This window comes from Calypte anna, chromosome 2, assembly GCF_003957555.1.
Source record: "Calypte anna isolate BGI_N300 chromosome 2, bCalAnn1_v1.p, whole genome shotgun sequence".
NCBI lineage: Eukaryota > Metazoa > Chordata > Aves > Apodiformes > Trochilidae > Calypte > Calypte anna.
Genome location: NC_044245.1, coordinates 78,776,549 through 78,791,608, shown reverse-complemented (window position 1 = coordinate 78,791,608; position 15,060 = coordinate 78,776,549). Strand labels below are relative to the sequence as shown.

General features: G+C 37.6%; 1 protein-coding gene across 1 annotated transcript in view; it reads right to left on the bottom strand.

The window, feature by feature from the left end:
• Positions 1–15,060, bottom strand: part of CTNND2 (catenin delta 2) — a 522,813-nt gene that overhangs the window by 138,224 nt on the left and 369,529 nt on the right. The window contains exon 10 of the mRNA XM_030444848.1: positions 801–1,014. Coding sequence (XP_030300708.1) covers positions 801–1,014 — 214 coding nt within the window. The remainder of the gene's footprint in view (positions 1–800; positions 1,015–15,060) is intronic.

The following is a 15,060-nucleotide window of genomic DNA, read 5'->3' as shown; positions in this document are numbered from 1 at the left end:
TAATAAAAAGATCTTAAGATTTTTTATTTGTAGCATTAAATTAATCACATTAATATTAGAAATCAAATTGAAAGAAATCACAAAGTAAAAAATGATAAAAATAGTTTAGCTTATGTTTTGCACTTTAAACAGGACATCTTAGGGGAAAGGGGAAAAAAATCCCCATGCATTTCAGGTTGGTGCTGTTTTGACAGCATTTCTGTATTTCTGGAGAAAAAGCATTCTCCTTGAACTTCATAAGGGAAAAGCACAAACAATCTTAAAAAGATTGCTATATATCAAGAAAGAAATAAACTCTACCACTCCCTGTGTGCCCTGTGTCTAACATAAGTCACACAGCATGATGTCAAATTTCAGAAAAAAGGCTTCAGAAGATGACATTGTCCATCTCTCCAAAATGCTTTTCCATTTTCCTACCAGAACCACAAGATAAAAAACCAAACAAACAAATCCTCCTTCTCACTGCTGCATCCCTACACCAGACAAGAGAGAGCAGAGGGAAAGCAGAGGATTCCTAGCACAACATATCTATGCAGGGAGCACATCTGCAAGAACACTCATGGCTAACCAAGAATAAAGTGACCAGTAATCAAAGTGTAAACCATGCCTACATCTGTAAACTGTCTGCATTATATTAAATAAAGCTATTCATGCATTGCACGTATCTCGAGTATTTTTCTAACGGCATAGAAGATGGTAATAAAATAAGGACTTACAGATACAGCAAGTGGCATGTAGCACAGAACTGTGCTTGCAAGGGCTATATATAGCTTGAACAAAAAATATTGAAAGATTCAAACCTGTGACCAGTTCTCTGATTTCCAAATCTGTAGTCTTGCGAAGTAACCGTACTAATGCTGGGATACCACCACAGTTTTTCAGAGCAATTTTGTTGTCATCATTTGCCTTCCCATACACCAAGTTTCTCAAAGCTCCACAGGCACTACGGTGGACTTCTGTCATCCGATGGTCCAATAGGTCCACCAGTAATTGTATTCCGCCTTGTCTTCTTATCTGAAACAGGCCAAAGTGACAATCACAAACTTAGTGAATAATCATCAGTATGACATATGCTATCCACTGTGATTAAGAGATGGTTTATGCTCACTATGCTTCAGCAAAGGTATGCTGGTAGCCCCCAGAAGCTGATACGTTACACTGCTTTGGTTCCTTGTATTATTTTTAAAATGACAATGTGGCTGTACAATGTCAAAACTGAACCTTTGTGAAAGCAGACAAAATTTAGTCATGAGTGTTGCCTCGTAGAGATTTCTCAAGGTTCAGCAAAGTTTGCCTTGGCAAAGCTTGCTTCTGTGCTGGAGAAATATCATCTGCTTCAGACTGTAACACATCATAACCAAAGGAAAAACCACAAAACCATGGCAAACAATAACAACAAAAATCACTTAATGTAGTAAAGTTTTTAGGAGTCCCTCCTTTTATATTTAATTACTGGGAATGTGAGCAGGTAGTGTAGTCTCTTCAAGGATGTTACACCAATAAACTTGGGAAAAGCAAAGTTGAAAGGAACAGAAGGACGTCTGCACAAACATAAAGACAAGGATGATAATCACAGAAATCATAGAAAGATTTTTCTTATGATTGAGGGAGACTCTAAGTGATGCAGGAACAGAAGTCTTATTAATTTCTAAGGTGGCCTATAAAAAATATTGCTAATGCAGTATTTTATATAAAACGTCATTCTAGCAAAAGCACAAAACTGTTTGAGGCAAATGATCAGGAAGGTCAAGAACACCAAGAACAATTTGTTGGCAATTTGTTGGCAATAAATCCACCTTGATTATTCTTTGGCACTATTTGTTCCTCAAACAGTAACACTCAGGATCTAATTTTAAGAAACTAGATTAATTCATAACTAGCATCCAAGGACTATAAATTCTTTAGCTTCAAATAAGTTATACAAACAACTCAGTAAAAAAGTTTTTCCATGTGCGTTGTTGAGTAATGCGCAAAGCAAGCCAGGCACTTTAGCTGGCCTGTTACCTCTAGTACTATTTTGCCTAAGACAGTCAAACAGAGACAATTAGAAAGTGTTTTTAAAATTGCAAGGAAAGATGAAACATCAGTTTTAGCATAAAGTTTTCAATGAAAAGGTTTCACAATTTCTGAAGTTCTTGCACGGGCATATGTTCTTAGGGCTCTTTACGGGGGGGGGCTTGGGAGGAGGAAATAGCTAAACGAAGCACACTAAAATTTATTAGAAATTCATGCTTTACCTACTAAATTCAAAATGTTTAAATACAAGCTATGTATGACATTTCATTAATCTAACAAAAGCTTAAACAAGGCTAAGTACCAGGTCCTGCACCATGCAACACTAAAGGGTTCGGAAAGAATATTTGGAAAGCTGCCAGGCAGGACATGACCTCGGGATGCTGGCATACACCCAGAACATGAGCCAGCAGTGTGCCCAAGTGACCAAGAAGGCCAACAGCATCCTGGCCTGTATCAGGAATAGTGTAGCCAGCAGAAGGGAAGTGATCATGTCCCTGTACTTGGCATTGGTGAGGCCACACCTTGAGTACTGTGTTCAGTTCTGGGCCCCTTACTACAAGAAGGTCATTGAAGTGCTGGAGTGTGCCCAAAGAACAGCAACTAAGCTGGTGAAGCATCTGGAGAACAAATCCTATGGGGAGAGGCTGAAGAAACTGGGGTTGTTCATTCAATCTGGAGAAAAGGAGGCTGAGGGAAGACCTTACTGCTCTCTACAAGTACCTGAAAGGAGGCTGTAGTGAAGTGGGTGTTGATCACCTCTAGCAAGTAAGAAGCGATAGGACAAGAGGAAATGGCCCCAAGTTGTGCTAGGGAAGGTTTAGATTCGATATAGTGAAAAATTTCATCACCAAAAGGGTTGTCAGGCACTGAAATAGGCTTCTCAGGGAAGTTGTTGAGTCACTGTTTTTGGGAGGGGTTTAAAAGATGTGTAAATTTGGTGCTAAGGGACATGGTTTAGCAGTGGACCTGGCAGTGTTAGGTTTATGGCTGGCCTTTATGATCTTAAATGTCTTCTTCAACCTAAATGATTCTGTAATTCTACAGTTCTATGATTCACTGAAAAAAAGGACTGAAAAACTATTCAGTTTTTGAGGTTCCAAAATTAAGCTATACAAATTTACTCATAGATAAAACAGAAGTTCTCTCCTACCAGCTTGTTTGCATATTCTTGTTTCTGTAATAATAGCAAGACCCAGCAACAGAGCAGTTTTGTAGTTAAAAATAGCATACATTGAGATGTTCCAGTGTTAAACTGTTTTAATATTTACACAGTTACAACACACCTTTGGGCATTATATCAGTATATCATAACCAACTTTCTGAGCAATACGCAGGTCTGCTGGAAAACCACAGCAGTTGGAGTGTACAGACATCTGAGTGGGCATTGGTATTAACTTCAGGCAGAGATATTTATTAATCTTTTTGAGAGCCATGCTTCTACTGCTCAGAGAAACTGTGATACCTTTCAGTTTAGAAACCAGAAAAACAGATCACAGAGAAAAGGTGCTGCAATACATCTCACCAGACAAAACTTTACCCATGGGAACAGGGTGACTTCAATGAAATAATTTGTTCCTTTCTGAGCCAGGAAAAAATTATCTAGTATATCTTGCAGAGGTGGGGAGCAAGGCTTGCTTACTTGATTGTTCTTACAGTTCATCATTGACGTCCTGAATAAATCCCTCTAATTAGGTTTACAGAACCAGGGATACTACACAAAAAGCCACCCACATGACAAACTAGATTGAAACAGACTCAGTTCTCCAAAAGGTGAACCAACCACTGGCCTTCACACTGCAACAGCTGAAAAGAAATAAGACCTGATAGAAGAGAGAACAGTTAAAAAATACACAAGTTGTTCTGGTATGATGAGTAATATCAGGAACAACAGAATGAAAAGAAGCCTGCTGATCTTTGTAAATTGTATTTTTAAAGCACAGTATGTTGAGTGAATATTTTAATTGCTTCATGGCTAGAAAAAGATTATGAATGAGGAAAAGTATTAACTCCATAGCAAAAACCATTCTTTGCACTACAATTCATCTGAAGACTCAAAGGGCTCTGCTTCTGTTTGGAGACACGCTGAGCCTGTGCTGTTTTCCCCACTCTCCTTCTCAGACACAGCCAAGTGGCACCTCGTGCTCCTCAGCAGTTTCTCATGCAGGTGCTCTCAAGTGACAGGTTTTGGTATCTTCTACTTATTTCTAAGGGAAAATGTGTGGTTCTGCCATGTTCAGACACTATTCCGGAGCTGCACCTTCCCTTTTCAGTGTCTGACAACACACCAGTATTTGGCTCATGCAGCTCCTCCTCTCCCAAAAATCTGAAGTCAGCAGTAAACTAGCGTGATTCAAAGATACTTTCTGAAAAGTGAGGGCGTTAAATATTAATCTAATGCAACTCTGACAGAAAAAAATATGGGTACTACAACAGAAATGAAACATTTATTATGTAATACTTTACCTCACTTGACAAGATTACTCAAATTCTACTGAAGAAAAAAACCTATTCTTACCTGGGAAAGATAAGACTTATTCTGCAAACTTTATTTGAATTCCCAGGCTTGAATACCTGGCACAGTGGCTAAGTCATTCAGGAAGAGATGAGGCTGATTCTTCAGAACTAGGAGTTCAGTTCTGATGCTGTTCTTCATCCCAATTTTTGTCTTTGTTTTTCCAGCATCTTTGTGGTTTTTTTCCTCTATCTATACAGTTAATACTTTATTCTCCAGCAGGTTTACTATGCCTGACAAATTGTAAGACTGTGATGGACGGTACCAGAATCTATTCACATTTACGAAAACCGAGGCAAAGGGAATTTTAGTCTTTATTCAAGTCGTTTATGGAGTTAGGTCCACAGCCTGGAGGACAGTTCTGACCTAGTGAGTCTCCTGGGGCAGATCTCAGCTGAGCTAAGTTGTCACAGCTCCAGTGAGTTCAACAGTAAAACTGCTCCCTAATGTCTTTGCCAAGAATACTGGGATGGGTGGATAAGCAGCAATTTTTACCAATGGGGCATCAAATCCCACTATCCCAAAGGCCTTTTGATAGATACTTCTATCTCTCTCCTGTCTTTATATGAAGAGAACATTTCTCAATGCAATATTTATTGACACATCAGTGGCTGCTGCCTTGCTACATCTAGGAGAAAAAGAAAACAGAATACGCCAGAGACTGCTTGCCTGCTACAACCAAATAATCAGCACAGTACCAAGTTACCAGGAGACAGCAGAGACCAACTCTTTTCTCACACAGACCAATCCCAGAGTAGCCACTTCTAAGTCTAAAGAATTACTTTCAACTTTGCAGCACAACAGAGTTCGAACAGTTATATTATAAAGTTTAGTCTTACTGTCTTGAATATATTACCTCTCTTGTAAAGCTGTCTCTTCTCAAAATTAAAAATAATTGGGCCAGAAGTATTAAACATGCTGCTTGAATCTGTGTTGTGATGTTTCTCAAGTGACTCTTTTAATCCATAGACATGCTTAATTTCTGAGTGTGTTTACTACAATAAATATCTAATATCAACTGTCATGGAGAATTTCATCTACCAAGAATTACATGTGACCAGCCTGTAGCATATGCATTGGTAAAAAAAGTCTGTAATACGTTGATGGTATGTAACTGAAACAATATAGAGATACTTAATCATAGAATGGTTTGCACTGGAAGAAACCTTAAAGATCATGTAGTTTCAAATACCCTGATATGGGCAGGGACACCTTTCACTAGACCAGGTTGCTCCAATACAAGAGAGTGGACTGCTGTGTTGAAAGAAAAGAAATGTACAATATGAAGGATATGTAGATACCTGGAATGTAAGGGCACCAGTGTTTTGAGGATATCTGGTCAATGGCTGTCCAGCATACAAACAGAGATCAGATAGGAAAAGCAGAAAACCACACCTATTGCAAATCTTCTAGAAGAAACAATACTAAAGACCAGGTTTGCAAGACCACTGGTGTACAAGCCACTGAAGGAACTGCTCAAAGGTTTGGAGAGTTTTAATCAGAGTTCTTTTACGTGGTAAACTGGTGGGAAGGGAAGAAATGAATGAAAAAGTTATCACAGTTCTTATAGGAGAAAGCATACTTATGGGATACTCTTGGGTCATTGTGGCAATGTGCAAAACTTAGGGGATGTTTAACAGAAGGGCAAAGGTAGGAAAATAGAGAAATCCATATGCATGGGGGAGGAACAACACAAGAAAAGAGAGAGAAAGGCATGATGAAAGGCGATGGTCATCTATTAGTAAGGTACAATTCAGTATGCTTGTCTGGCCACAAGGAAGCTGGTGAGACACTGGCACAGGCTTCCCAGAGGAGTTGTGGCTGCCCCCTCCTGGAGTTCAATGCCAGGCTGGATGGGGCTCTGATCAACCTGGTCTAATGGGAGGTGTCTCTGCCCATGGCAGAGAGGTGGGAACTAGATCATCTTTAAGGTCCCTTCCAACCCAAACCACTCTGTGATTCTATGATTCTAACTGACATAATTCCTAACAATTTTCTGTATGAATTCAGTCTACATTCTGGATCAGTGTAATGCTAATGAACGAGCTGGAGTAGCTAATGAGCATGGCAGGAGATCTGAGAAAGCTACACCACAGATCCAGGGGACAGATACTGGTGAGAGCAGGGTCTAAGGATCTTTTACTAGGCAGACCAAAGGTCTGAGGCAGCTGCCAGTGGGAGCTCTTTGTGTCTGCACATGTATGAGATGAGATCTGCCAGCAAGCTTTGAGCCTGTTTAGCCAGAGAGTAAGGACCATGTATCAGTTTCTGTGAGTTCTGCTTTGTGTGCACAAGATGCCTGTGAAGGCACAGTTCTTAGGTTTGTGTTCATCTGTTGTGTGACCTAAACTCCTTTAACATATGTAGCTTACCAAATGAATAGGGACACTTTTATTTCTAAGGAAAACTGTACCTAATTTATTTCTCATTCATTTATTGTATTGGTTTTGTAGATATGAAATTCACGTTAGTATATACTAGCCTATGCATGACATTTTAATCGGGTTAAATCAGCCTTACATCAGGCTTACACCTTACTGAAGGATACAGAGCTAGATAAATCACTATCTGGCTTGTTAAGCTAGTCTAAAGAAGAGACCACCTTCTGATGCAATGCCATTAACATGTCCTGCTCCATTTCCAAGCAGCAGTTTAGAGCCTGATCCTCATCATTCCTAAGACTACTAACACTACTACCATAGTTGGGAAGACATGTTTCACGCCACATTCAAGCACTGTTCTTACAAAAAGGAAATGCTGGAGTCAGTGGATCAAATACAGAGCTCCATTTAAAGAAAGAAAATTTCAAGGACCTCTCTTGAAGTATATTTAGCTCCCTTTAGGAAAGATGTATGGATGTACAGCTTTTGGTTTCTTCTCTCTGCTCTGTATTACAATAGTTCAATATAGCCTCTAGTCTTTTTGAGATGACTATGGACAAAGGATACTTACTGTGCTCTTAAAAAAATGACAAGCACAATTTATGAATACAGGGCCTCTCAGGAAAAAAAATGTGGAAGTATTATAAGAAATACTGCAACCTTCTTAATTTACCTTTTACTTTTCATTTACAAATGCATGCCAAAACCTGCACATAGAGCAACACAGCTTGAAACCGAATTATTCAGATTTAAGCAGTAGCAGCATTACAGTCCATTGACAAAACATGCCACACATCACTGATTCATACAGGAGCCACAGTGTCCTTCAGACTTCTGTTTAGGATCTAACAATTGGAACTTGACTGGGTTGCTTCCACAGGGATGGGGAAGTTTCACCCCGAAAGTGAGGATAACCATGACTGCCAGACTGAGCAGAATTCATACTTTGACTTAACAACAAAAAGTATTATTTTCTCATATTTAGGAGGACAGATAGAATCTCAAGTGTGTAAAAAATATAGGTGGGCAATCTTCCTCTGTACCAAGGTATGGAAAACTGACCCTGAAATTCATTTTGCTTAAGGCTTAACTACAACAGACACTAAGTAAAAGTAAATGGATGTTAGCTGTTTGACTATTACTACAGTTTTGAACTTGATTTTGAAATAAAAATTATTCTTTTCCTCCCATCAACAAAGAACAGAAGGAAACCTCTCCCTTCAAATCACTCCATAATGGAAATTGCCTTTTCCATGCCTTGGATAGCTGTTAAAATCATAGACAGTTATATAAATAGGAAGAAAAGTGAAGCTTCAAATTTTAAACATTTCAGCCAAAGACTGTTAGGTAATGAAGTATTCCAACAGTCTCAAAAAATTCCCATGATAGAAACCAAAACATTCTTCTTCTTAAATTTATACTCAGCAAGTGGATATCTGAGATACTGTTCAAATTTTGCCAGTAGGTATAACTGGAACATCCTCTTTTGCATTTGAATACTGTGCCTTGCAAAGTAAAATTTAATGGAAACAGAAGAGGATTAAGAATAGATGACAAAAACTGTAAAGACTGAAAGAGTGATAGTGTTCTTAAAAAATGACAATCTCCTCTTCCCAGTAAGACATTAAGCGTTCCACTATTAACAGCTCCACAGTACTAATTTGAAGAGTAATTCATGGTTAAATGCTTACTTCCCACATTTTTCTTGGTAATCACTTTTGAATAACTCTTCATTCGAAGAGGGAGAAGGAAATTTAAAAACAATCGTGCCTTTTTAGACATCACAGATATTAATTGCCATCTTAATTGACATAACACACTGCATTATACACCACTAACTCTGTGACATTTCCCTTATTAAGAAAGCATGTTTCAATATAACAAAATACAAGTGTTTAAATACATGGAATTACCTTTAATGCCACTGTGCTACATATGGAACAGAACTAAAAAAATAACTGTTAGTACAGGTAATGGTGTAAATATAATTATATGTATAAATCCAACAGAACCTAAACTAGAAAAATTCAATTTAAGCCTGCTCTGTAATTTCTTAGTGATAATTGGTTCCTAGGTGCCAGTTTTCTAACTAGTAGAGTAAGTGCTTATTATTTCACCTGCAGGAGCTGGAAGAAGGTACAAACGAACAGAATGAAATGGTAAAAGCCTTTTTAAACTGGCAGGGCAGTGTAGTGTTTCTGAGACACTGACTATGGAAACCTTGTTCCTCTCAGGCTCAGCATTTCAGCAGATGTGTGCACCCAGAGAAGTCCAAGATGCCACGGCCCTGACAGCAACTTGACCAACACTGACTCATTGTTCATAAAATTATTACAATATTCATAAAATTATTATTATTATTACACATAGTTTCTAGTTTTTTTATTGCAATTCCAAATCCACTCCACGAGACCTTTCTGTTACTTATCTTTTCCTGTTTTACATGACTAAAATGACTTTCACCTAAGGGGAAAAAAACCCACTGTATTTTTCAGAGAAAAATTTGGAACATGGCCACTGCTAGGTAGCTTTGGAGGGCTGATTCCTAAAACTTGAAAAGGATGTGGAGGAAAAAAAGGAAATCACCATCAAAACAGAATATGGGGACTGTACCGAGTGTGATATGTCTCTCTTAAGATAAAGTACTGGTTCAAACTTTAATTCCTCCTCACTATTTATTCTGATGTGCCAATGGAACAGCAGGTAGACAACACAAGATCTGTACACTGCAAACACACATACGATTTATTACAGACAAATTTACCTGTAACATCATAGGATAATTTAGCCTCATTAGCAAAGTAATTTGCTACAAGTTTTAAAAAGTGCTGAGCAATTTTAGCTTAAAATAGAGTGGAATGTTATGCAAATTGGTGCATTAGCTCCCAAGTCTAATTTGTTTAAAGAATCTAAATCAGGCTTTGGATCTAGGTCCCATTTAAGAAAGGTTTTGTAGGACTGTCATTAAGGACTTGTTAGATCAGACACAAAGGCAACGTAAAGCTGTGAAGAGGCATAATTTAAATACATTCAACCACCGGTAGATATAGAATGTTCTGCTTTAATAAGTAAGAATTGTTCCCTGTGTTCTTAACTGCAGCAAGTAGAGAAGGAAGGGGATCTTTTTTTTCTGTGTCCACAGAAATCAAGTGGGCGTTTAGAGGAATGGCTGTGCCAACACACAAGAATACAAAGCATAGGGTCAACACTCAGAACTTTTCTTCTGGGAGTGGATACTCTATTTCTGTTATTGATTATTCCTTTGTTTTGCCCTGTGTCTGTCAAGTGACCTCTTTAGATCCTGGGATCTGTGTGTGGAGTTAAAAGAGACCTGAAAACCAGTTCTGAACAGGAGGAGAGTCAAAATCATATTCTAAAATTGCCATGAAAAGGTATGAATAAATGTGCTGCTTTCTCAGTCAGTAAGCTTTGATGTATTTGGCACTGTTTTTTCATGCTTGGTAGGAAGGCTGTGCCTATTATAAATCAAGGCTTTAGGATGATTTTAATTTTTACCAAAATAATTTCAGACTAGGTGTAAGTTATTTACCATACTAAAGCAGTTGTCCCCTAATACTCTTACAAAACATTCCATTTGTAGGTTGACACCAATATCCTATTTGAAATCTGAACATCAGGCATTAATGGGATCACACAAATAACACTCCTAACTGCAGGTGTTGAGCTGACCTAAAGTGCTTGCTTGATTTTGAAGTTATCAGAAAAGCAATTTTCAATCCCCTTGTTAAAAGCAATATATCCTAAAATGAACTGACCAGGACTGACCTGCATTAGCCAAGATTCTCAGCTTTTCAATCACTATGAGTATAATCTAACACTGAGGAACACACCCAAATTAGGAAAAATACACCCAAAATAGGAAAAATACACACAAGCCGAAGCCTTTAGAAGGCACTGTAACTAATTGATTTTAAATTCAGGGTCTTCACTTTTCGAAACAGTCAAAAAGGGCACAACACTGAAGAATGTTCAGCAGTGTGCATTTCATAGATAATGTAGCAGGAACATTCATTTCGGATGCAAAAGACATCGACATTACTCAAGCGCTGTTCTAGTCCTGTCTGAAGTTAAATGAAAAATGATGATTAATGCCAAGGGTTTGGATCACTTGCTTCCTGGTATTTAAAAAGAATTAAGTCATCTATTTGAGAATGAAAGACTACATTTATTATTGAGGTAAAAAAATCAACATACACATACTTCACTTAGGAACACCCTGGTATCCCTATAACCAAATTTCTGGTAAACCAGATACAGAAAATTCATCTATTTTTTTAATGTAAAGGAAAGGTAAGTTTTTAGAGAAATGCAGCAGGTCAGTAGCTTCAACAGTGTAAGAGTAACAGACCACATCAACTTATTTTCAGACAAAAATTTCTGAAGTGGCAATTAACCATATTTAGTTAAGTGTATGATTACTGGGATTTAGTCAATGGGAAGACAAATAAAATCTTGGAATAAGGTGATCACCAGTAAGAGCACAGAAAACTGATTTTTTTCAGTCATTGAAGGTGAACAATTCTAATGATTTGGTCCTAACTGGTAATTAAAAGACATAATTTTCTGAGACTTGCAATAGCTATCTCAGATAGCTTGCCTCACAAAATAAACATACTACTACTCAAATTAAAAATGCCTTTACAATTTATTAGATCAAGCATCACACTGCCACCTGATAACATTCCTGCTCCCATGACACTCTCTACTGTAACTTTAACAAGAGGTATTCTCTCCTTATAATTTAAGTATTATCCTCCAAAGAATTTCTGTCACAGGAGAATTTTCTGTATAAAAGCTGAAGCATTTGGGGGGACAGCTGATGGCACAAAAGCTAATGAATGCATTTGCACAATATTTCTCTTTGATAGGAAGTCTTGCTAATACAAACTCAGGGATATAAAATTAAATTATTTTCCTAAAGTCAGAAAGGCAGGCTGTAGCACAACTACAACTACAACCTGTAATTTAAGAGTTCCAGTCAAAGCAGCACCATCTCCCCATTTACATGAGCATTAGAAATGGAGTATAAATAAGCACAAGTAAATCATCTGCTTTGCTTCTGATGTGCTTTGTAATAGCCATAGCTCAAGAAGCAAAATTACACACACAAGTATATACTAAAGTGTGTGCACATACATGTACGTATACTTACATTGGTTTGAATATTTTTCCCCCTTTGTCTACCTGGTTCTCACTGCCTTCTAAAATCCACAACTTCCTTCTGTTTGTTTTTTTTTTCAAATCTTCTGTCCTCTTTCAAAGAGAGGAGGACCAGAGCTTCACACAGTACCCAGGACATATGTTAGCACAGATTTGCAGAAGGCCCCAATGTTCCATTTTGTTCTCTATTGCTCTACTAACACATAACCTTCCATAACCTTCCATTTGCTTGTTGAACTGCCAGTAAGCTACAGAAGACACTTCAGAAAACCTGTCCAGCTTAACTCAAGACCTCTCTTTTTCAATCAGCAGAATACAGAAAAAGTACAGAGATGAGGAACAAGCAAAATCACCATCAAAAATCATGTCACCTCACTGCCAATGGACTAAGTCTGCTTACTGCTCCATAAAGCTTCTGAGTTCCAGCAATTTTCCAGTAGCTTCTGGACACAGGAAATATAAAGTCACAGTTGCCAAAAAAAACAAAAAAAAACCAACCCCCAAAACAAACCCCTAAACCCCTCACCTCAAGTCCTGTAATATTTGTGTGTGAAGCAACATTGCTACATTGCTACGTCAGCAGCATTGCTACAAACTGAGTCTGAGATTACATCAAGGACTCTGGTTCAAGTGACTTGAAATTTTTCTGCAATGGGTGGAAAGATAGGTAGGAATTTTAATTTTGGATATCTGTATCCCTCTACAGACCTGTTCCTTCTACCACAACCATTCTCAGTAGATTAGTAACAGCTATCTCTGTATTTTTAAAACACTTTGGAGATCAGCTGATGGTCTTTACCTTAGATGTTTCACTGGCATGGCCTTCTTTTCACTACTATAATTCACCTTCTTGAAAAAATTTTGCTGTCAACCTTTTTAGTACAGATGTGTTGAGAAAGCATCACATTACAGATATTGGTATCAACCTGTTATTTTATTTCTATATAGTGTGCTAAGTCTTACTATGGCTTGCTTATTATTTATGTCAAACAACACTGTCTTTCAGTGTGCATTACCTTTTTTTCTCTGTCACCTAAGATTTTCAAATAGAAAAGATACCACTTTTGCAAATGTTCTAATACAACCAGGACATTTTTTCCTCAGACCAATGTTAGTGATTCATGACACAGTGCAGTGCTCATACTGCATCTGCTTCATGCCACAGAAAGCAGCAGGAAGGCATTCATCTTGGGCACATAATGCTGATTTCTTTTTTCTCTCCTCCTAACTCCACAAAGAGTATTATCACCAGATGTTCACATCCAAATTTTCTGGCTAATTGAATTTATTGCCTAAAATTCTCTTCTCCTTGCTTACTTATTCAGAGGTGAACTCTGGCTTTCCAGACCTGAAAAAGCAACCTCTAGCCAGTACACTCATCCCTTGCAAGACAGACACTGTGGGAGTGCTAAACCCACATAAATAAGAGTTCTAGACAAGGCTTTGCTCAAGACCTTACTCACTCCCTTCAGCCCACAAGAACATGTGTCAGGCCCCGAAAAGCAGCAAAACAGAGGTCAAACTCAGTATTCCAAGTGTGTTTGCAGAAACAGGTAGTGGTCTGCAGTGCAGTATATGAACAGGAATAGAGTCTGGATAACAACAGTGAAGCTGCATTTATCCATATGAAGCATGGATAACTGCTTAATAATTAAAACCAAATATTTTGGTTTGTTTTGGCTGTAAGTAATTGCTGCTGTGCATTTATTAGTATCATAGAAAAATGTATCTTAAAAAGAACTTCTGAAAGAGTGGGCAAACCTGTCCATTTTCTTATTCCCTAGAGAGGAACATGAAAACACTGTAAAGTAGTGTGTGGGGTAAAATTACTGATACATATTCTCAACATTAAGCCCACCACTTCTAAACTAATAACGTTTTCAGTCACTTTGTAAATTAATTCAATTCAGTGTCTTTGAGAGGTGAGAGAGAATGATGCAATGCTACAAAATGACTGGAAACAACAGGAAAGCAGCAAGCAAATTGTCTCATTTCTGCTTATCTACCACCAGATCAAAAAAACAACCACAACCCAATGTTCCTTTATGTTTATGAAATAATATACTTTACAGGACTGATTCTTTATTCCCAGTTGACACTATTATTCAACAGGAGTACATTTGAAATGTGAATGAAATGCAAAGCACTAATCAAGATCCTTAGCAGAGCGGAGAAGTAGAAGACTAGAAATGGCCCTCACAGTGTGCCAGTACTTTGCTGTGCAGTTCTCAGTTATCATAACTCTCAAATTTCCTTTTAACAGAATACTATTTCAGTGGGACTTACCACTAATTCATTTATTGAATGATGGTAGTATTTACCTACTCTCACATGAAGTGAAATATATGCCACGTGCATAGTAAATCGTTATTATGAATCAGACACAGAATCCTGATGATGAAATCAAGAATAACCACAGTTAAATTACCCAGAGGAATCCCACAGTGTAAAATGTAGCTCCTTCCTACAGAATGCACAGATTGTGGGAACAGAGCACATCACTCAGTGATACTCATTAACACTCAAGTTTTAATAAATGTAAAGACTGTGCATAAAACAACAACATACACTTTATAATCAGAAGACATAAATGTCATAAAAAGACATGGATGGTGAAAATGACAGAAATGCACTCAGAAATGCTTTTGAAAGCAAAAATACCAGTTTAAAATTTAATTCTCTGATAGAAGGTGGGTGTTTATGCTGTTGTGTTTTGTTTTTTTTTTTAAATAAAAAGGCCTATAATCTTACGGTTCACCTTGTTTCTAGAATTTATTAGTGAAGACACCATAGAAGCAAGAAAAAAACAGACTGTGTCTTGATAAATATTGTTTAGTAACTCAATGTTGGACACTGCATTGTGAGAGAAACAGAATTACAATAGATTAATACTAGTGAATTAAAGCCTAAAGTGTGGGTTTTATTAGCATCATTTTAAATAATAACGTTTTAAGACCATTAAGAGACTAA